Here is a 22,635-nt window from a genome sequence, read left to right as displayed (position 1 = left end):
TTCTGAGTCTTTTTTTTGTGTTTTATATTTGTATCCTCTTACCTGGAACTATTGTGTTGCTATAAGGTAATGAGACAATAATACATACACCGTCTTGAGGCGTCTGGGTGGCTCAGTCAGTTAAGGCAAACGTGGCTGCCTTTGGCTCAGGTCATGATCCCAGGGTCCTGGGATGGAGCCCCATGTTGGGCTCTCTGCTTAGCGGGAGCCTGTTTCTCCCTCTCCCTGCTGCTTCCTCTGTTTTTACTCTCTCTGTCAAATAAATAAAAAAAATCTTTCAAAAAAATAAACAAATAAATAAATATTCTGTCTTTATTGTAAGTATTAAGTTACTTCAAGTAAATAGCATTCTAATAACCCTACAAGGAGAATTTCTTTCGTATTGCTGTCACAGATGTACTAGGATTTTTCTACCAAAAAACTTTTTTATTTTAATTGAGTACCTCAGCATTCTTTTTTTTTTTTTTTTTTTAAAGATTTTATTTATTTATTTGTCAGAGAGAGAGAGGAGCAAGAGTGAGCACAGGCAGACAGAGTGGCAGGCAGAGGCAGAGGGAGAAGCAGGCTCCCTGCCGAGCAAGGAGCCCGATGTGGGACTCCATCCCAGGACGCTGGGATCATGACCTGAGCCAAAGGCAGCTGCTTAACCAACTGAGCCACCCAGGCGTCCCGTACCTCAGCATTCTTAAACTAGATTTGGTACTTCCAGGCTCTCATGGTAGTCTGTATTTATAACTATATGATTTTGTTTCTAATATATATTGCAAATATAACATATTAAATTATTAGCTGCCTGAGGGAAAACTGAAAAACAGGAAGCATACTCACCTCTCACTTACCTGGTCCTCAAGAATTCAAAAGACAGATAACATTTCCTAGTGAGGGAAACAACATCCTACCTCTGATAGGTAAAAACCTATAGAGAGGGGCGCCTGGGTGGCTCAGTGGGTTAAGCCGCTGCCTTCGGCTCAGGTCATGATCTCAGGGTCCTGGGATCGAGTCCCGCATCGGACTCTCTGCTCAGCAGGGAGCCTGCCTCTCCATCTACTTGTGATTTCTCTCTGTCAAATAAATAAATAAAATCTTTAAAAAAAAAAAAAAAAAACCTATAGAGAGGTTTTGAGTTTTGACTGTTTCTTTAAAAGTTGTCACTTAGCAAATTAGGTGACAGTAGTGTTATTTGCAGTCGGTGTAAACAGATATTCTCTCTGGCATAAATCAGCTCTGTGTCATGAAAATATACAGTTGCTTCTGCCTTTCCCTTTTTCATTCATCTTTAGATTAGCTAGAACACTTAGAAGAGACAGGGCCTCTTTCATCCAATCCATAGCCCTGACACGGAGATTTAGAAAGCAGCAGCAGGTGGGTGTTCTTACCATGTCCCGCACGAAACTGGAGAGCCAGTACGTGACAGTCTACACTCTGCTGATGAACTGCAGGTGCTCGGCCTCACGGACCCACTCCTGGATCAGGAACACAACAGAGCTGGCTTGAGACGAAGAACATCTCAAAGATGACACAGATGGACACAGGGATGTCCGTGACATGCTCCTCCTGCAGAGAGAAAGTCAGTGAAGATCTGAAGAGTCACTGATGCATCTGAGAACACAATCAAGGAGGACACACACACACACACACACACACACACATCTGATGAATAGCCCAGGGAGAAACATCTGTTCAATAAATAAATACATTTCTTTTACTCAGAGTTTAAACGTGATTATTTTCAAGTCAAAAATCTGAAAAACAAATGCATAACATCTCACTGGGTTAAAAAGTCCAGTACTGGGGCACCTGCACGGCTCAGAGGATTAAGCATCTGCCTTCACCTCAGGTCATGATTCTGGGACGCTGGGACCCAGCCCTGTATCGGGCTCCCTGCTCAGTGGGGAGTCTGCTCCTCCCTATTCTTCTCCTGCTGCTGCTCCCACTGCTTGGCCTGAGAATGGCCAAATGGCATTCACTCTGGTCCACTGTTCTGACCTTCTAAGAACAGCAGGTTGTAAATTCTCACACATACAATATGGCTTAAAAACTCAGTACAGAAATATTAATGTGAAACTACTATATTAATGTGAAACTACTCAAATTCTTCCAGCTATAGATAAACTTAAAATAATAGTATACAGTATATTAATCTACTAGACACAGAAGTTCTAAAAAAAAAAAATTCTAAGATTCTGGTTATAAGAATGAGCCTATAAGCCCATTACAAAGGGTCTCTTCTTTTTTAAGATTTCTTTATTTATTTGAGACAGAGCTCAAATGTGGGAGGGGGAGAAGGAAAAGTGCCTCCCAACTGAGCAGGGAGCCCCATGTGGGGCTCGATCCCAGGACCCTGGGATTGTGACCTGAGCTGAAAACCAATGCTTAACTGACTAAACCACTCAGGCATCCCACAAAGGCTCTTTTATAAAATTCCTAATGACCTATACTGATACTGTGTAGAAGAGAAAGAATAACTGCCTGCTCCATATACAAGATACACACTTTCAGATATTAAATAGAGTAGCTCAGTCCTGGATGCCACAAGATCACTAAATACCAGTGATGACTTTGTATGCAAAAGTCCTAAATAAGCTGCTTTATGATCTGACTGACCTACAATAATTCCCACATAGCAGCAACTCAGGGCCCACCTTCCTGACAAGTCTTGGGTTAAAGTACCCTGGCCAACTTCAAGTGTTTCTTTACTTGCTTACTGGAATCTTTTGACTCAGAGGAAGTGACTGAGAATTACTGGCACCCAGGCAAAACCCACCATACCTATATTAACAGCCTGATATAAAATGTAGACAGTGTGGAAAATAATACCACTCAGCAGCAGACTCCACATGAATATGTACATGTTTCATTTAGATATTTCTTCTTCAAAGAAAACTCAAAGTTAGAATCTGTGAAAGTTACATCACAGCCACCTCTAATGGATTCTGGCAAACTTTTAACTCTAACAGTTCCTGCCCAGGGAGCTAAGAGAAGCTCCAGTGAGAAAGAGAAGGGACCTGAGCCTGATTATGGACTCTGATATCTGACACACTGAGCAAAGAATAGTTATTTGTCTCTGATGCTCGTCTGACATTGGTAGCTCAGGCCTGAACACAGGTCTCAAGCAGGCAGACAGGGAGCCAAAACAGTGAGGGACACTGACCACAGTAAGCTGGAGAGAGCTAAACAGAAAGCTATGGCACTTTCCTGGCAAAAGGGCCACTTTAGGGGTCCCACTTTGCACTGTTCAGAGTTCTATGGGTACCAGCTCTTGGGGAAAAGACAAAGAAGGAAAAGTGGGAAACAGTGACAGAGCTAAGCTTTGAGGCAGCCCTATAAAGCATCTCATTTTCCAGGAGGTATGAAAAGATTCAAGGGTTCCTCCTCCTCTTCCTCTTCTTAAGTCCCACCTGTTCCTTCAAAGCGCAAAGGAAGAAATGAGTTGAAAAAACAAGGAAAATAGGTAGTTTTAATACCATTTTTTCAATCCAAGTCTTTGGTCCATGTAAAAAGTGAAAACTGAAAAACTGTCTTGGAATCCACACAACTCTCTGGGAATCTGATTTGGAAGAAAAGTATAACTAGGACAGGAGACTCATACTTTGAATAAAACCAATTTTAAAATCACCTTATTTTATAACATGACTGAACTAGAAGCTCTGCAAATTTAAAGAAAGCACATGTGTCTTTAGGTAGCACAACTGGGGCAGAAAACAAAATGGGTAACAGTGATGCATGTCCCTAGAAAGTGGATCACAGTGTGACCAGACCCTGCCCACAGAGCCAAGGTGCTGCCATCAGCCAAACACTGAGGTCTAGTCCATTCTGCCCTCACCATTGGCTGTTCACTTATGCCAAGCCAAGATGTCCCCCAGGAAATTATTCTGAGCTACTCAACAATAGACAGTGGAATATGACTTGTTACAGTCACTAAGGCTCTCAGGAAGCAGGATCACTGACTACACCTGGTGACTACTTTGGTTCACTGGAGTTATAATGACGAATAGATTCACCCTTAATTTTAAAGAGAAGTATCCACGATTTAAGTTCTCACACTCATTTACAATTGCTTGCCCTCATCCTGCAACCTAGATGCTGATAAAGCAACAGAGGGAGATCACAAGCAAGCCTCTTCCTGAAACTGTTCTCAGAAAAAGGCTCAGAACTGCTCCCCACACTCACAGTCTCAGAGACTGCCAGAGTTTTAAGACCCACAGAAGTCTCATGGGCCAGCCTCCCTAATTCAGAGGTGAGGAAACAGGCCCAGGGGCTGAGCGGCCTGTCTGAGGTCACCAGCTCATCTGTGGCACAAGCAGGGATGGAGCCGGGTCTGTCACAAGATATTGTGTCACATTACTTCAGTGGGAGAAACCAGACTGTGCCTTCCACAGCCCATGGATCCAGAGTGCTGAGATCTAGTTTTAACTCAAACAAGTTGTTACTGGGGCTGACTTTTCAAAATAGAGAAAGAAGTTAAACTAAGGTACAGGAACTTGCAGACCAAGTCCCTTCCCCTCAAAACCCACATACTATTCTCTCCGATAAGAATTAAGCTCAATGGAGCAAATAATCCTAAAATTTGTATGGAATCAGAAGAGACCCCGAATTGCTAAGGAAATGTTGAAAAACAAAAATAAAACTGGCGGCATCACGTTACCTGATTTCAAGCTTTACTACAAAGCTGTGATCACAAAGACAGCATAGTACTGGCATAAAAACAGACACATAGACCAGTGGAACATAGTAGAGAGCCCAGATATGGACCCTCAACTCTATGGTCAAATAATCTTCGACAAAGATTATACTTTGGTCAAATATATTTATATTGTATATATTTTGGTCAAAGATTATACTTTTGGTCAAATAACCTTCAACAAAGATTATACAGGAAAAAATATACAGTGGAAAAAAGACAGTCTCTTCAATAAATGGTGCTGGGAAAACTGGACAGCTATATGTAGAAGAATGAAACTCGACCATTCTCTTACACCGTACACAAAGATAAACTCAAAATGGATAAAAGACCTCAACATGAGACAGGAATCCATCAGAATCCTAGAGGAGAACATAGGCAGTAACCTCTTTGATATTAGCCACAGCAACTTCTTTCAAGATATGTCTCCAAAGGCAAAGGAAACAAAAGCGAAAATGAACTTTTGGGACTTCATCAAGATCAAAAGCTCCTGCACAGCAAAGGAAACAGTCAACAAAACAAAAAGGCAACTCATGGAATGGCAGATGATATTTGCAATGACAGTACAGACAAAAGGTAGATATCCAGGATCTATAAAGAACTTCTCAAACTCAACACACACAAAACAGATAATCATACCAAAAAATGGGCAGAAGATATGAACAGATACTTCTCCAATGAAGACATACAAATGGCTATCAGACACATGAAATAATGTTCATCATCACTAGCCATCAGGGAGATTCAAATTAAAACCACATTGAGGGGCGCCTGGGTGGCTCAGTGGGTTAAGCCGCTGCCTTCGGCTCAGGTCATGATCTCAGGGTCCTGGGATCGAGTCCCGCATCGGGCTCTCTGCTCAGCGGGGAGCCTGCTTCCTCCTCTCTCTCTCTCTCTGCCTGTCTCTCTGCCTACTTATGATCTCTCTGTCAAATAAATAAATAAAATCTTAAAAAAAAAAAAAAAACCACATTGAGATACCACCTTACACCAGTAAGAATGGCCAAAATTAGCAAGACAGGAGACAACGTGTGTTGGAGAGGATGTGGGGAAAGGGGAACCCTCTTACACTGTTGGTGGGAATGCAAGTTGGTGCAGCCACTTTGGAGAACAGTGTGGAGATTCCTCAAGAAATTAAAAATAGAGCTACCCTATGACCCTGCAATTGCACTGCTGGGTATTTACCCCAAAGACACAGATGTAGTGAAAAGAAGGGCCATCAGTACCCCAATGTTTATAGCAGCAATGGCCATGGTCGCCAACCTGTGGAAAAAAACAAGATGCCCCTCAATGGACGAATTGATAAGGAAGATGTGGTCTATATACACTATGGAGTATTATACCTCCATCAGAAAGGATGAATACCCAACTTTTGTAGCAACATGGACAGGACTGGAAGAGATTATGCTGAGTGAAATAAGTCAAGCAGAGAGAGTCAATTATCATATGGTTTCACTTATTTATGGAGTATAACAAATAACATGGAGGACATGGGGAAATGGAGAGGAGAAGGGAATTGAGGGAAATTGGAAGGGGTGGTGAACCATGAGAGACTATGGATGCTGAAAAACAACCTGAGGGTTTTAAAGGGGTGGGGGGTGGGAGGTTGGGGGAGCCAGGTGATAGGTATTAAGGAGGGAACGTATTGCATGGAGCACTGGGTATCGTGCAAAAACAATGAATACTGTTATGCTGAAAATAAATTTTTTTAAAAAATTAATTAAGCTCAAGACTGAAAGACAAGCCCCTGACAGGTCAGCCATTCCTTCCTCCCCAGCAGAAGCTCCCAGCCCGCCTGCACTACCATCTGCTCAATCACATGGAGACTGACTCACCTGTGGAGGAGGCAGCCCCCCTGCCCCCAGGGGACACACGGGCAGCATCTTCTTGATTTTGTCACTGCTACACTGGCAGGTGGGTGAGGGGTTCTCCATCGTCCAGTTCCCCTTTTGGAAGAGGTCCACGATGGTCTGGGGGACCGGAGCGGTGGTCCACTCCTCCTCCCCCACGGAGCAGGGCATGTTTCTGCAAAGGGAGGACATCAAAGGTAGAATCACCTGAGAGGACCTGGACTTTCCTGGAGCCTTGGGAGCACAGACCAATCAATAACAACCAGAAACGGGCATCTGTGCCCTCACCATTTGTTTGCTCTCCCCACAGACCTGTAAGCTGCAAACTCACTTTACAGTTAAGGATGAAGGAACACAAAGAGGCCCTAAACGCTCATGTACCAAACTCCAGGCAATCCAGTCTGCCAGCATTTGGTCTCTTGCCCCTCTGTTCACTCAGTAAATATTCAATGAGCACATACTATGTGCCAGACAGTGTTCTGCATATTTGAGAGTCTAGGGTGAACAAGACAAAGTCCCTACCTCCTGTAGAGGAATTCGGCAATAAGCAAATGTCACTTAGCCAAAAATAAAGCAAAATAAGAGAATAGTGAATCAAGGGAAGACACACTACTTCTTCCTAGGAGAGTGATACTTCTTCCAAGGCATGAACGATCAGAAAGCAGCAGCCAGGGAAAGATTTGGGGAGAGAAAACACTACAGGCAAAGGCAATGGAAGGTGTAAGTACAAAGTCCCTCAAAAGAAAAGAACCTCCAACGTTTGAGGAACAGCAGGAAGGCAGTGAGCTGGGACGGGATGCGGTAGGAGGGAGAATGACGGGAGATGATGGGCGGAGCGAAGCCGGTGCCAGATGACATGGGCCTGGGAAGGAGTCTGCGCGTTATGCTCAATGTTCCCTGAATCTGGCACAGAATGGCAAGATTCACTTTATGGTTTAAAATGAGGACAGAACTGGGGTTTGCAGGGGACGCAGTGAGGGTGCTCATCCTTGTCTGCAAGGATCACGAGGCCTTTACACCTGACGCAAGCTCCGAATCACTATGGACCATCACCAACACGCTTGCCCTCTTGGGTCTTATCTTCTCCACCAGTAAAATAAAAGTACAAAATGACATGTTGAAACATGTCATTTCTAATATCCCTTCCAGTTCCAAGGTTCTACAATGCATAGCCACACTCTTTGTTATTCTTCTATGTACTAAAAACATCAAAATCTGTGCACTGCTCTCTAGTTCTCTCTAAGGCACTGTAACTTGATGGAAAAGTCAAAGTAAGACACGATGCCCTCCTGAAGCTCATACTCTAAAACCTCCAAAAGATGATTGGCTGAGATAAAGTTAAGAGCCACTGGTAGGTGTCCTACTCAAATCTCCCTTAACTATACCACTTTTTTTGAAAAACTTCAAATTCGAATTTCAGTAAAGTCAGCACAGAGATCTTGCCTTCAGACTGCCTCCAATACACATCAATGGTGCTCTTCATCAAAGCTGTAGCATTCAAATCAGGGTCATGCCTCTTTTGTCTTTCTAACCTGGACAACTGAACCCACCTCTACCAGCACTGGGCTCTCATAAGCTCTTTATCTCTTGTCATTGTCTTTATCAGTGATCCCTTTGGCCTCCCCTTCAGACACCTTGAGGGGTATGAACATTCACCAAATTTGTTGATACAGTGCCTTAAAAAAGGATTTTAAAGAAAAGGCCATAAAAAATACATGTTAAAAGAAGAAAATATGCATTTTCATAAAAAGTGAGTATATCATGTTTTCAGGTTGTCAAAGAGAAAAGGCTTATAAGCAAAACCAAAAATTATATATAATGGAGCAGCCCATCGCAAAACTTAGGTACAAGATTTAGTGGGAAGCATCTGACCTGTAAGTATAAAGTGCTATTAAATTAAATATTAATGTGCTATTGCAGTTTAAAAAAAAAAACAGCTATAATGATTCACTTTGCAAGATTTTAGAACATCCTCCAAATGTTCGTTTCTAGATGTTCTGATTAGGTTACTTTATTAGCTTTTTAAAAATAAACAAAATGATTCAAATGGCAAATGATGGTAGTCAACAGTGTGGCATGTAGCTGATAAATGCAATATTAGAGAGGAAACCAAGTGACAATGACAAGAAGCCAGTAAAGGAGGGTCTAAAACAGCACTCAGAGGATTTGTTTTCCTTCTATATGTTGGATCCTAAAGCCAGCATCTTTCCTGATGGCATTCAAGAGTTCATGGTGCCCACATTCTCATGAGTGTCATCACTGTGGGTACATAAGAAGCAGCCAGTTCCGTAATTCATTAAAAACAGGAACTGGGGGGCGCCTGGACGGCTCAGTGGGTTGAGCCTCTGCCTTTGGCTCAGGTCATGATCTCAGGGTTCTGGGATCAAGCTCCACATCAGGCTCTCTGCTCTGTGCCTGCCTCTCTGCCTACTTATAAGCTCTTTCTCTGTCAAATAAATAAAATCTTTAAAAAAAAAAAAGGGAACTAGCAGGTAAAGTTTTTCAAAGTAAACACTTTATTAAACACCTCCTGAGTGTTAGGTTCTTAACACAAAAATGAATAAAACACAGACTCACCTATAAGGACCTTAGACACTAGCCATACATTTGATACCAGGATGATAACCAGCAATCTAGAATGGAGACTATATAAATACGTATAAGTTGGATGTACGTGTGCACATATATCTGTAAAAACACACATACATAATACACATTTACATATATATTTTAATGTTAAGTCAAGAAACTTATTAAGGATCTGTACTTCAAAAGGACTTTGAGGGGCACCTAGGTGGCTCAGTCGGTTAAGCATTTGACTCCTGATCTTGCTTAAGTCTTCATCTCAGGGTCATGAGTTTAAGGCCCCCTCTGGGCATGGACTACTTTCACAAACTTAGTAAGAATCAATATTTCAAAAGTACTTTCACAATTATCCACTGAGGCACTGACAACCAGGACTTTCTACGAAGGTCAGGGAGATTTTATCTGCATGGACAACTAAAAAATACAAACATAATGAGCACAGATTATAAACATGAGATAAGCCCATGTTCTACAGCCATGAGCAACACAAGGTGAGCCTGGAAAAGAAAGAATAAAGTAAATCTGAGCCATACACACACTACACTATAGTATATATACTATATATGTACACACACATATACATACACACACTATGCTATATATATACACACATACACACTAATAAATATAGTATAAATACTATATGTGTATATATATACTATACATACTACATACTATATGTATATTTTGTGTGTATACAATGCATATACACTATATATAGTATACTACCTACATAAAGTATAACTGTTTTAAAAGAAAGCTTCCTTATTCTTTTTTTAAACATTTACTTGTTTTAGAGAAAGACAGAGATTGTGAGTTTGGAGATAAGGAGCACAGGGAGAGGGAGAGAGAGAATCTCAAGCCGACCACTGAGCCCAGACCCTGACACAGGGCTTGATCTCATGACTCTGACATCATGACCTGAGCCAAAATCAAGAGCTGGACCCTTAACCATTAAACCAAGCAACCTGGGCATCCAAATTTCCTTGATTTTGATATCACTGACAAGTTTTTCCCCACCCAAAGATTTATAAATCCTACAGATATGAAAAAAAAAATTCTGCCTGACAAGATTACCAAATTCCTATAACCTTTTGTTTGAAGTGTCAGATTGTTTGTTATAAGTAAGGGGTATTTTTGTCTAAAGAACAAATACTAGCTGATATCTAAAACTTAACAGATAAAAAGTGCAAGAATTGCATTGTGGAGAGAACAAAGCATTAAGTTCCTGGAGGTATGGTGTGTACAAATACTTTAACACAACCACAAAATTAACATAGCTATAAATATCCAAATACATTAATAAATAACTTAATCATAGATTTTAGAAGGGCAGATTATTTTCTTAAAATACATATAACTGTACCTGGCAATACCAGTATAAAGAGGAATAAAGTTCAAATATGACAACAGAGGACTGTCATTTCAGGTTCAGTTCGCTGCCATTCTTTGCATACGATATTAGTTTGTGTCGGGGCTTTAGAACAGCTGATAAAATCTATTCCACTGTGTGATTCTTGAGTCCACCTCCCCTTGGCCCTCAGCAGTGTCAACACTTGGTCTGCCTGAGCTCTCTTCTCTCCTGGGGCACAGAAGGCAAACACGCACCTGACAAATGTGTACTGTTCTTTGTACATCCAAGGCTGAAGTTCCAGGCTGGGGGACTTGCCAAAGCAGGGCACGATCAAGCTGAACACCAGGGCAATGCAGACAAATACAGCTGGCAGGACGATCTACAACCAGGGGAGAGAGGGAGAAAGGAAATGGCAAAAAAAAAAAGGCGGGGGGGCCAAATGTCAGAGAAAGGGGTCTGGCACAAGTCCCTAAGAGTCCAGCCAGCCTCCCGGACCAGGCAGCATGCAGTGAGTGCCACAGGACCCTAACAAAGCTCCACCAAGGCATTCATAGCAGGTGGGAAGCAGCAAATCCTGAAACCAAAACCTCCTCCCTCCAGGCCATTTCTGGAAGCTGACAGCACAAAGCCAGAGGCTGTGGCCACCCAGCAGAGACATGAAGCTCAAAACTTTACAGAGAAAATGGTGGTCACATGTCAGGGGGACTCAGAACACTGGGTCCTGCCCTCTTCCCTCTGAAGACCCAAGAAAGACCACGACGGGCCATGAGCCCAGCTCAGCTCAGAGAAAGGCCGACAGAACCAGCACTGCACCAGGATCCAGAAGACACGAAGCCTGGTTCTGTGTCTGCCACGAGTGTATCCATGGGAGGTCACTCCCGCTGTGGCCTCAGTAATCTCACTTGTGATCTACAGACTAACGAACCCAGTCAGATCCCACGCTCTGAAAGGGAACAGCAAACACTGTCACCATGGAACGGCTTCAAAAAAAATTCAAAAGAAAAAAATTCTCTCAGAAAGAATGGCTCCTAAATCCTTCTTTCTGAGAAAATACTATATGACAATTATCTCAGTTCATTATTGTTCCAACCCTATCACCAATCAAAAACAAAGTAGTTGATCTCAGAGAGACTAAGTAACTTGCCCAAGGTCACACAGCCAGTAAGGGGTAGAACCAGAATTCAAACCCAGGTCTCTGTGCTCCAAACTCATACTCTCTGTATTACCCCCACAGTCTGCAGGGAAGAATTTCTGCAGATGCTGTCTCTGCACTTCTTGATTTTATACAGCAGGATAACTTTATCCCTACTGACCAAGTGCCTTAGCATGGAAACAACACAATAGTGTAATGAGTCTTTTCTGTTTGCCCATTTTCTTCTGACCTGTCTGGCCACCTTTCTATCAATTTGCAGTTAAACATTGACTTAGAGAAAAATCAAGTTTCCAATAAGTTTATATGTCAAGTGTGTCTCAGGTTATGAAAACTGAATTTGGCCAGCCAATGTTTCTAAACTCTGTCTGCTATTTCCTGATGGCACACAGGAGAAGGAGGCACAAACACGTCAGCTGTTAACAGAGAGTGAGCAGGGGACAATCACTGAAAGGACTATCGCCGGAAAAACTCCTCAGTCCCGTCTTTATTAGATACAAGATAACAACCCACAAAGGAGGAAAAGGTTATACAGCAGCCATAGGTCTTGTAGGTAAACAAGAAGGAATCTGAGTCCTTTGATGATCATTAAGTCAAGGGAACACAAGAAGAGTAGGGTGTGCCTGGTCAACCAGCAAGGAATTAGTAGTTGAGCAAGCACACTTAAAGGGATTACCTTAACAGCAGGCTTTCTCTGAGGCAGGGGAGACAATGAGAAAAGGGAAGCAGGTGGTGGTCACGGGAGCCAGCCAGGTGTTCCCAGCTGCTCAGCTTCCAGGATGTGTACCATTCTCTCCACCAGAGGCCTGCTACTAGTACTTGTTCTTCTCAAGGTCATCTTTAAGCATGCTTGCGTGACTGGTACAATTCCTAATTATTTATATTTTAAGCAGTATATTTTTCTGAGGGACAGTTACATCTGTCCTTGTTACGCTGTCCTCTACCATAAAACTCACACAAATGTGCACACACACAGCACGACTAAATGCCAGGCCCACTCTAAGCATTCACTCATTTGAATCCTCGTAACAGCCCTACGTCACAGGCACGTTATCTTCATTTCTAAAGATGAGGACAAGGAGGCACAGAGAAGTAACTTGCCCACAGATGCGTGAGTGACAGGAAGCAGGACTGGGACTGAAAGACAAAAAATCTGGCTCCAGCATCTATCCCACACCCACGACCCTCTCCTGCCTTCACTGTTCAGGGAGCCCACAGCCCACCCATGAAGCCAGAGTCGCTGGCCTGGAGCAGCACTTGTCACCTGAGCAAAGAATCCCTTCCGACTCCGTCTGGCAATCAGCAGCCTCTTCCACAGAAGGGCCACAAACTGCTGCTGTGTGAGCTTCCAGCCCTTCACCTGGTAGGAGCCTTTGCCGTCCATCCCGCTGAGCAGGTCTGTTTCTCTGGATTCTTCAGGAAACCAACACCGAAGGTCACCTATTATCTGAGGCTGTTTTGATACCGCCTTGCTCTTCTTTTTCAGGCTTCTCCAGCAAGACTTCAAATCAGTAATATAAAGTTGAACAATACAACAGAAAATTGGGCAACAGTAATAAAGTGAGATCTCGAAAAATGAAAACAATATGACCTACGAAATTATGGAAAGAGGCTGAATTCACAAGAAATCAGAGAAATGTAAATTATTTCTCATATATACATGAAAAAAATTACAAAGATGCCGTTAAAAATAATGATGGTCAAGTAAAGCTAAAACACATTAAAATGAATTAATTACTCAGTTAGTAGGTATCTACAGCAGCTTGTAGAAGTGAAAAGAAATATACTGGAGAACAGTGGACAATGGGTCATTTGAAAGAGGAACTTCATGAAAAAAATATATCACAGATTAAGTGCATGACTGTTTTTTTAAGCTAGAAAGTGTCTCATTTATATGCAGGGAAAAAACCAACATATTTAGTAGCAATCTAAAATAAGTAGCAAAAGTTACAAAAATACTTCTCCCATAACATCTCTCTCCAACACCAGCTGGGAGGCACAGAAATTACTCAAAGCAATAGACCTGCAAAGACTATTTCAAGAAATAATTATATTTATTAATGAGAAACTTAAAATGTTTAAACATTTTAAGTAAACTGGCAGTAGAATTCACTTTTAAATGCAAAACAAAAAGCCAATTAATACAAGATATCTAAAAAGGTATATAATAATATATATTAAACACATATGTTCATGTGTTTTACTAATAAAAACAATTTAAATACAAACAACTTCAAATAAAATCATACTATATTTAATACTGAGTTACACACAAATCTTTCCTACTACTAATTCCAAGAAGACTAGCAACTAGGAGGCTTGTAGAGAAGTATCAAGACATGTTGACAAGTTGAAGAAGAACTCAATGCTCAACACACAACAGGTGCTTAACAAAAATATTCACTAATATGGTAGAAAACTTAAGAAACACTGAATGAAAACTGAAACAATCCTGTCTTTTCTTTTGCTAATAACCTCCTTGCTCCACCCTCCTTCTGCCTATTCCATTTTGCACAACTCTTCCACATAGCTATTTACTCAAGAGATGCTGCCCAATTCATGACTTGTTGAATAAAGCCAATTACATCTTCACATCTTCAAATTTTAAACTTGAATTTCTGTCAACAACCTTTACTGAAATGTTTCTCTTCTAGTAAATAATCCTGTATCATGCACACACCAAAAAAGGGAACTGTGAAGTAACTCCACACCAAATGACTATAGCTTAAATTACAGGAACTCAAAAATTACAATAAAAATAGCACTTGCTAGTTCCTGCTTTAATGAAGGAAAGGTAGTCTATACCACCATCTAGTGGCCCTTAGAATATTGCACGAAGGTACTTAGCCAGGAATGTCACCAAAATACAGGCATCTCAAGTTTACAGGTAGAGCTACTGCCCTCCTTCCTACCCAGTTCAGACAGCACTGGATGGATCTCTCCTGCTTCCTTCTGCAGAGGTGCATGAGCTGGACCTTTGGATAAAACGATGTAGGAACATCATCAAGTGGATTATTGCCTTTGCACATGTATAATTTTCCTCCAACCTTTACTTGATTCCTATTTCTTATGTAAGGTGTAAAAATGCATTTTCATACTCATCAGACCAAATGGACAAGTTGGTCAGAAAAAACCCATACACTATGAGTAAGGGCATGAATTTGTAAGATGGTTTGTCATTGTTTAGTAGAGATGAATATGGTTGGTATCTTATGACCCAGCAATTCCGTTCCTAGTTACATAATCTAATACAGTGCTTCCAGTACACAGATCCCCAAGGTTTCTATGGTACAATACACAGGGTCTGGTAACTTAGATGGGAAAAAAATTACATCCTTATTGTGTTGTTAAAAAAAAAAAAAAACTGGGCTCCTGGGTGGCTCAGTGGGTTAAGGCCTCTGCCTTCGGCTCAGGTCATGATTCCAGGGTCCTGGGATTGAGTCCCACATCGGGCTCTCTGCTCAGCAGGGAGCCTGCTTCTCTGTCTCCCTCTGCCTGCCTCTCTGCCTATTTGTGATCTCCATCTGTCAAATAAATAAATAAAATCTTAAAAAAAAAAAAAGGTTAAAAAAAAAAACAAAAACTAATTAAAAACGCAGGCCCATGGGGCGCCTGGGTGGCTCAGTGGGTTAAGCCGCTGCCTTCGGCTCGGGTCATGATCTCAGGGTCCTGGGATCGAGCCCCTCATTGGGCTCTCTGCTCCGTGCGGAGCCTGCTTCTCTCTCTGCCTCTGCCTGCCTCTCTGCCTGCTTGTGATCTCTGTCTCTCTCTCTCTGTCAAATAAATTAATTAATTTAAAAAAAAAAATAAACGCAGGCCCAAAATGGCACCAGTTCAGTTAAGGCCCCAAGTCAGTAAACCAGGACTTAATACCTAATTGCAATACCAACTTTTCCCAGAAATGTAATCTTAACTGGTCAGTCAGGAATTTTCTGATAGGTGCCTCTAAGACTGTCAAGTGGCCCTCTCCAAGCCCCTGAAGATGAGGTAATCTGCACAAGAATCCCTGCTCTTCCACCACCCCCACCAAGAGAAAGTGACCTTGCCTCAAACAATCCTTTCTCTTCCTTTGTTTATAACTCTCTTGCCCCACCCTCATTCCTATAAAAACCTTCTATCTTGTACAACTCTTCAGCGCATCCCTCCACTTACTCGTGGGAGATGCTACCCAATTCATGAATCTTTTTAAAAACGGATTTACTTAAGAGAGAGCAGGTGCAAGCAGAAGAAGAGGCAGAGGGTGAGGGAGGGAGAGAATCTTCAAGCAGACTCCCTGCTGAGTGTGGAGCCCAATGTAGGGCTCCATCCCAGAACCCTGAAATCAGGACATGAGCCAAAATCCAGAGTTGGCTGCTTAACTGACTGAACCAGCCAGGTCCCCCATCATGAATCATTTAATAAAGGCAATTAGATCTTCAAAATTTACTCGGTTGAATTTTGTTTTTTAACAACTGTCACCAACTTCTAACTGAAAATAAGCATTTCCTTTAAGTATGGGTGTAGGCAACAAAAAACAGTATTATTAATAAGACCAATGACTTGATGACCAATCAATACCATATTGTCAAATTACATCCAGAAGTGTTACAAACATACACAAATTTCTTTTATGCTCATCACTATTTACATTACGATAGTTGTCAAATCCAATGATTCTTTATCAATAATTTATTCTCAGGAGCACCTGGCTGGCTCAGTTAGAGAAGTATGTGACTAGATCCCAGGGTTGTGAGTTTGAGCCTCATGTTGGGTGTAGATATTATATAAATAAATAAACTTTAAAAAGAGAATTTACTTTCATATTTTGATCATTCTAGCTGTATATGTTTTCTTTGCAAACCTGTGTATTTGCTAAGCATGTAAAACATTAGGGTTGTATAAGGGAGCAAGAATTCCTCTCCTCTCCAAGGGTTCTTCTAGGTGGACTAAGAATCATATTGACAAGAGACAGAATAACAGGAGAAAAATCTAATAGCATATGTATGGAATCCAAATAGATATGGAAATTCCGAAGAGGCAAAATGAGGTATATATGTCATCCTGAACTGAAGAGAAATGTGCAGGGTTCTAGAACTTCACAGGAATAGAATGCAATTCACAGGGCATTAAGAAGAGCAGACATTTGGTAATCAGATGTTTGTCCTTCCATACAGATGGGTCACTCAGATAAAATTTATCTCTGGTAATAACCCTTATGCTGGCAAAGATCTTTAGATTTTTCTATGTACTTAAGAGAAGGGCAAAAGTTTCTTTTGAGCCTGCAGGGTTCTGATTGCCTTCAGCTCAAAATAATCTTTATGCCAATGTGGCCCATCTTGGAGTGACCTGACCTCAGTCCCTACAGTTCCACAGGCCTACAAGATTTCCAAAGGGTTGGGGAGACTGGGTGGGTCAGTTGGTTAAGCATCTGCCTTCAGCTCAGGTCATGATCTCAGGACCCGGGGATCAAGGCCATGTTGGATCCATGCTTAGTGGGGAAACTGCTTCTCCCTCTCCTTCTGCCCCTTCTCTCTTCCTCTCCCACTCATATGTGTATGTCCACATGCATGCGCGGTCTCTCTCAATCTTCTGTTCTCTCAAGTAATAAAATATTCTTTTTTTTTAGATTTTATTTATTTATCAGAGAGAGAGGGCGAGAGAGCAAGCACAGGCAGACAGAATGGCAGGCAGAGCAGAGGGAGAAGCAGGCTCCCCGCCGAGCAAGGAGCCCGACGTGGGACTCGATCCCGGGACACTGGGATCATGACCCGAGCCAAAGGCAGCTGCCCAACCAACTGAGCCACCCAGGCGTCCCAAGTAATAAAATATTTTTAAAGGGAAAGATTTCCCAAGGGTGCAATGGTCATTTATGCCATTGCATAAAAAAGGTTAAAAATCCCTGTCATAGAGAAATTCTTCATATGGAAACAGGAGCAATCTATTAAAAAAACTCATAACATCTTTGTTCATAATATCAAATGTACAAATATATATCCAGACAATGGAACAACATATAGCAGAGATATGTATTAATTACTGACTTCATCAAAATGCAGGATTTCAAAAACCTTATGTCAAAGCTAAGAATCAACTAACAGAATGACAAAAGTGTCTGCTTTTAGAAAGTTTGAAAATAGGCAAACCAATGAAATTTAGAGTTATATACAATGTAGTTGAATTTTGAAGAAAATGAGTGCAATGATCAACACAAAATTCTGGGTCATGGCTGCTTCAGGCAAAGAGGTCAGGGAAGGTGATGTAAGGGAGGAAAACGTGACCTGAAAGGAACACATTTTGGGCTTCTAAATTACTGACAATATTTTATTTCTTTCTTGGTGGTAGGGTAATAGGCATTCAATGTATTATTCTTTAAACTATACTGATATATTACACCTACTTTTGAGTGTATATAATACATGTTTCATGTTAGACAGGGAACCTTATTCCACACAATCTAAAATAACTATGCAGTTGGTCTATATCATATTAGCCTATTTTAATATTCCAGAGTTACCTAGTTTTCAACTATGCCCAAAGTTTAGGATATACAGGGATATACAATGATAATTTTCAACATACATTGTATATTTTCTAGATAATACAAGGATTTGTTTCAAAACAAAATGTCACATAAAAACATTTCATGTTTTTAAACAGTTCTTAGAGGCTATATTCTACCACTCATATTTTTAAAATAAATGGTAAAATGAACTGGCTTTATAATCTGGCTTTAGACCCCAAATGTGCCACTTAGCAGCAGTGAACCTAGGAAATGTAATTCTCTCAAAACTTCCCACTCCTCACTTGGAGATAAAGTTGAACTCACAGGGTTCTGAGGATGATAAATACCTGTGCATGAATAGGAGATTGTCTTAAGCACCTAGCAGCACTTAACCAATAATTTCCCTCTTTAAGTTATAGCCATGAATTTTTCAGTGATAATGAATCACAGATAGTAAATCACAGATAGTAATTTGTTATGTATTTTCATCTTGGAAATTCTCTCTACCATTCTGCTGGTTAGAGGAAGTTGATGACAGGGTGTCCAAGGATGGTAAAACCACTAGGTAGAAGTCTGGATCCTTAATTCACTCTGGATAGAAGAGCTGCCTGCCAATGAGGAAAACCCATTTTAGATTCTTAAGGAACAAGAAATAAAATCCTGTTGTGTCTGAGATACATTTGGTATCTATTTGTTACAACAGTTTTGCAGGTCCTATTTAATATAGTCTTAAAAAGGTGAACCATATTCAGAAGTACCAGATACAGCTAAAGGGGTCAGAACCAGTCATAAACAAATTAAGTGAATGACCACTTACCAATAATGAGATATCTAGCCTTTTTCCCTCCTCAGTCACAGAAAACTGGCAGTAAGGCTTGTAACTCAGTCAGGAATCTGGAAGTTTCCTCACTTGGGGTAACTGACTAAACTTTAAAAAAATGACCTATGGGTGAAAACAAATGCGAGTTTTTCTCCTCAATGAAATAAACAGATAACCTACAAAAAGGTGAAGGCCACCATCTGACAGGCCATACCCATACTCAAAAGGCTTTCAAAAAATTTTTGTCTCACTGCAAAATATGAGTTTATTACCAAGGATTACAGATACAAAACTATTTTGGGAAAAACACTAGCAAACTAGTATCATGGCTGAAAACAAATCAAATGATTAAAAAAAAATGATAATAAAACTTGAACTCAGGGAGAAGACCCACAACAATAACTAAAAAAAAAATCTGTAATTAATGTCCTCTGAGACAAATTATGAACCCATGAAACAAAAAGAGCATATTAATTCTGATTAAAAAGGGAGAGAGAGAAATAAATAATCTGGGGAAGGCATTAAAAAAAGTTGTTTTTTGGAAATAAATACTGTGAAAATATACGTTTAAAATAAGTGAGAAGATAAAATTGTGGTACTTTATCCCCAAAACCATAGACCAAAAAAGTAGAAATGTAAAGTAGTAGAAAGAATAAAATTAGAAGATCAAGAGGAGGTACAATGTTTGAATAACAAAAGTTCCAAAGATGAAGAATGTAAAAATCCAAGAAACAAAAAATTTTCAGGCTTGAAGAGTACCCCCATTATGAGGTTACACTGAGTGAGGAATACCATATACAAAAAACATCTACTCCATGGCACATTACTGTGAAATTTCAGAACACAAGGAATATAGAGAAAAACATAAAAGGTTCCAAAGAGACTGACAGAAACAAGCAAGTCACTACAAAGAATTAAAAATCAAAATGGCATGAATTTCTTACTAAAAGGTATAATACAATGGAGCACCGCCTTTAAAATATGAGGAAAAGTTATTTCCAATGCAGAATTTTGTACCCACCCAAAATATAAACCAAAGAGGGCTGGTAGAATAAAACACGTTTTACAGATACAAATCCCAAAAGTTTAATTTCCATGTACCCTGCCCTAAAATTATAAGTTAAAAGAAAAAGAAACAAAATCCAGACAACAGGAAGTCCAACACAAAGCAAAGGGGATCCTGGAATTACTACCACGCCATCTTAGAGAACTAGTCCTCACTGAAGCAAAAGAACAAAGAACTCTCCAAAGATAACTCGAAAAGATGAAACTAAAAAGCTGATTAACAGGTTTAATCATATTTGTTATCCAAAGCTCCAACACAGCTGCTAACTCAGTAAACAAATGGGTAAGCCCTGGTGCACTGTCATGGCCATTATTCTGTGGAGGCTGAGAAAAATTAAGGACATTCCACCTCAGGTTTAGCCTTAGCATTAAGTACAACCATCTCAGACCCCTGTGCCAAAGGGCTGAACTTTCCCCTACTTTACTTTAGTTATAAGGACCCCCACCCTGCTTTGGTTCCAGAGACCCCCACCCTGCTTTGGTTCCAGAGATCCCCATCCTGCTTTAGTAACAGGAAACCCCACCTTCTTTAGTTCCAAAGACCCCCACCCTGCTTTAGTAACAGGAATCCAGGAATCCCCACCCTGCTTTAGTAACAGGAACCCATAACTACCCCTGCCTTAACTAACCTCGGGGTCCAAGTCACTACTCTGCTGTGTTGGGTATACTTGGGCCCAAGCTTAAGCTTGTTAAATAAACCCTCCTGTGACGGCATCGGTGTTGGCTCCGTGGTGCTTTCTCGGAGGCAAAAACTCGGGTACAACAATTCCGTCCCAGCGATTGTGGAGGGGACAGGACAAACTGGCGGGGTTTGCCAACACTGTGGCAGAACAGTCAAATAAACTCAACTTTTTAGTTTATCTGAGAAGCCAATAACTCAAGAGCTAAGGGTTTGAAAAAGAGAAGGGAGAAAGTTATTTTGGATACTGACAGCCAGGGGAGGTGGCAAGCTCAAGACTTAACAGCCAACCTCTCTGCCTCCAAGATGGACACTTAACAATTCATAAAGAGAAGAGGGTGGCGGGGTACATGCAAGAGAGCAGGGAGACAGCTTGTGATCATGGGGGAGGGTTGGTCTGCGTTCAGCCCCTGATCAGGAGCAGAATGAAGATCCGTGGGTGTGGTCTTCTAGGCTTACTTTGCTACCAGAGCTTTCCTGGTGTGGTGTTTAGGATGCTCCCAGTTCTTGCAAAAGTTCACACTTCAAGAAAGCGTGGTAAGAAATAAGCACAGTGGGTTTTAGTTAACAGTATGAGATAAGCAGTCCTGTCTACTTTTGGTTTTAAATGCTAGAGTCGACAGCTGAGGAAGAGGGCTCTGTAACACATTGAGAGGTATATTTTGGCAAAGGCTGTGGTGATTAATAAATGACAGATATAAGGAAAACAATAGAAAGCAAAGATGGAGGAAAAAAAAGAGTCACACTATTAAGATTACAGGTTATCTTAATAGATAGCCTGGGTGGCTCAGTGAGTTAAAGCCTCTGCCTTCTGCTCAGGTCATGATCTCAGGGTCCTGGGATCAAGTCCCGTATCGGGCTCTCTGCTTGGCAGGGAGCCTGCTTCCTCCTCTCTCTCTCTGCCTGCCCCTCTGCCTACTTGTGATCTCTGTCTGTCAAATAAATAAAATTTAAAAAAAAAGATTACAGGTTATCATATTATCTCACTGAGATGAGGAATTTGAGAAACAAGACAGAGGATCATAAGGGTAAGGGAGGGAAAAACAAAACAAGATGAAACCAGAGAGGGAGACAAACTGTAAGAGACTCTTAGGAAACAGAGGGTTGCTGGAGGGGAGCAGGGTAGGAAGGAGGGGGTGGCTGGGTGATGGACCTTGGGGAGGGTATGTGCTATGGTGAGTGTTGTGAATTGTGTAAGACTGATGAATCACAGACCTGTACCCCTGAAACAAATACATTACATGTTAATTTTTTAAAAATTACACATGCAACCCATTCAACAGTAGCTTAAACTAGAAGAGGATTTCTCATGTAAAACAACTCCAGAGATGGGCAGTCCAAGACTCAGCATGGTATTCCACGGTGTCAGAACCTAGGCTGCTTCTTTCCTGTTATCCAATCTCCAGCATGTGGCCTCTACCATGTAACCCAAGAATTCAAGCCTTTACACCCATATTCCAGCATACAGAAATAAGGAAGAAACGAATAAGAGAACCGCCCCTCCTACACTGCTTTAAGATCACTTAGAGTACAAAATAAATGCACCGATACATTACACTGGCCAGAGCTTAGTCACACAGCTCCATCTAGCTACAAGCATTCTATTACTAATTTTTTAAAAAAAGAGGGCAGCAGGGAGAATGGATAATGGGAAATAACTAATAGTCTCTGCTATCCCCCTCCAGTGGAACTTTCCACTGTTCATATCCTACGTTGTTTTTGCTCAGAGTATTTATTAATCCCTGATATATTTTTCTCTTTACTGTTAATATTTCCCTCAACCTGTAAATTCCAAAAACAGGGATTATGCCTTTTGCTCACCTCCGTACCCCAGCTTCTGGAAAAGTACCTGAGGCATAGAAGGAAATTTAATAATTAGGGGCCAAATGAGTGAATAAATTGTTAATTCAAGGGAGGGGGCAAAGTCCAAGAAAATAAATTTAAACATAAAGAAAGATCCAGTCCAGGC

At 41.1% G+C, this 22,635-nt stretch overlaps 1 protein-coding gene across 1 annotated transcript; it reads right to left on the bottom strand.

Moving 5' to 3' along the window:
* Positions 1–1,223: 1,223 nt before the first annotated feature.
* Positions 1,224–13,202, bottom strand: LOC122917388 (phospholipid-transporting ATPase ABCA1-like). Its single transcript, XM_044265225.1, has 4 exons — positions 12,886–13,202; positions 10,726–10,850; positions 6,517–6,706; positions 1,224–1,554 (listed from the first exon to the last, which is right to left on the bottom strand). The coding sequence occupies exons 1-4, from the start codon at positions 13,003–13,005 to the stop codon at positions 1,450–1,452; spliced, it is 540 nt and encodes a 179-aa protein (XP_044121160.1). The 5' UTR covers positions 13,006–13,202; the 3' UTR covers positions 1,224–1,449.
* Positions 13,203–22,635: the final 9,433 nt, after the last annotated feature.

This window comes from Neovison vison, chromosome 9, assembly GCF_020171115.1.
Source record: "Neovison vison isolate M4711 chromosome 9, ASM_NN_V1, whole genome shotgun sequence".
In the NCBI taxonomy this organism is placed as follows: Eukaryota; Metazoa; Chordata; class Mammalia; order Carnivora; family Mustelidae; genus Neogale; species Neogale vison.
The sequence above is the reverse complement of the archived record's forward strand: the minus strand, read 5'-3'. Positions and strand labels throughout refer to the sequence as shown.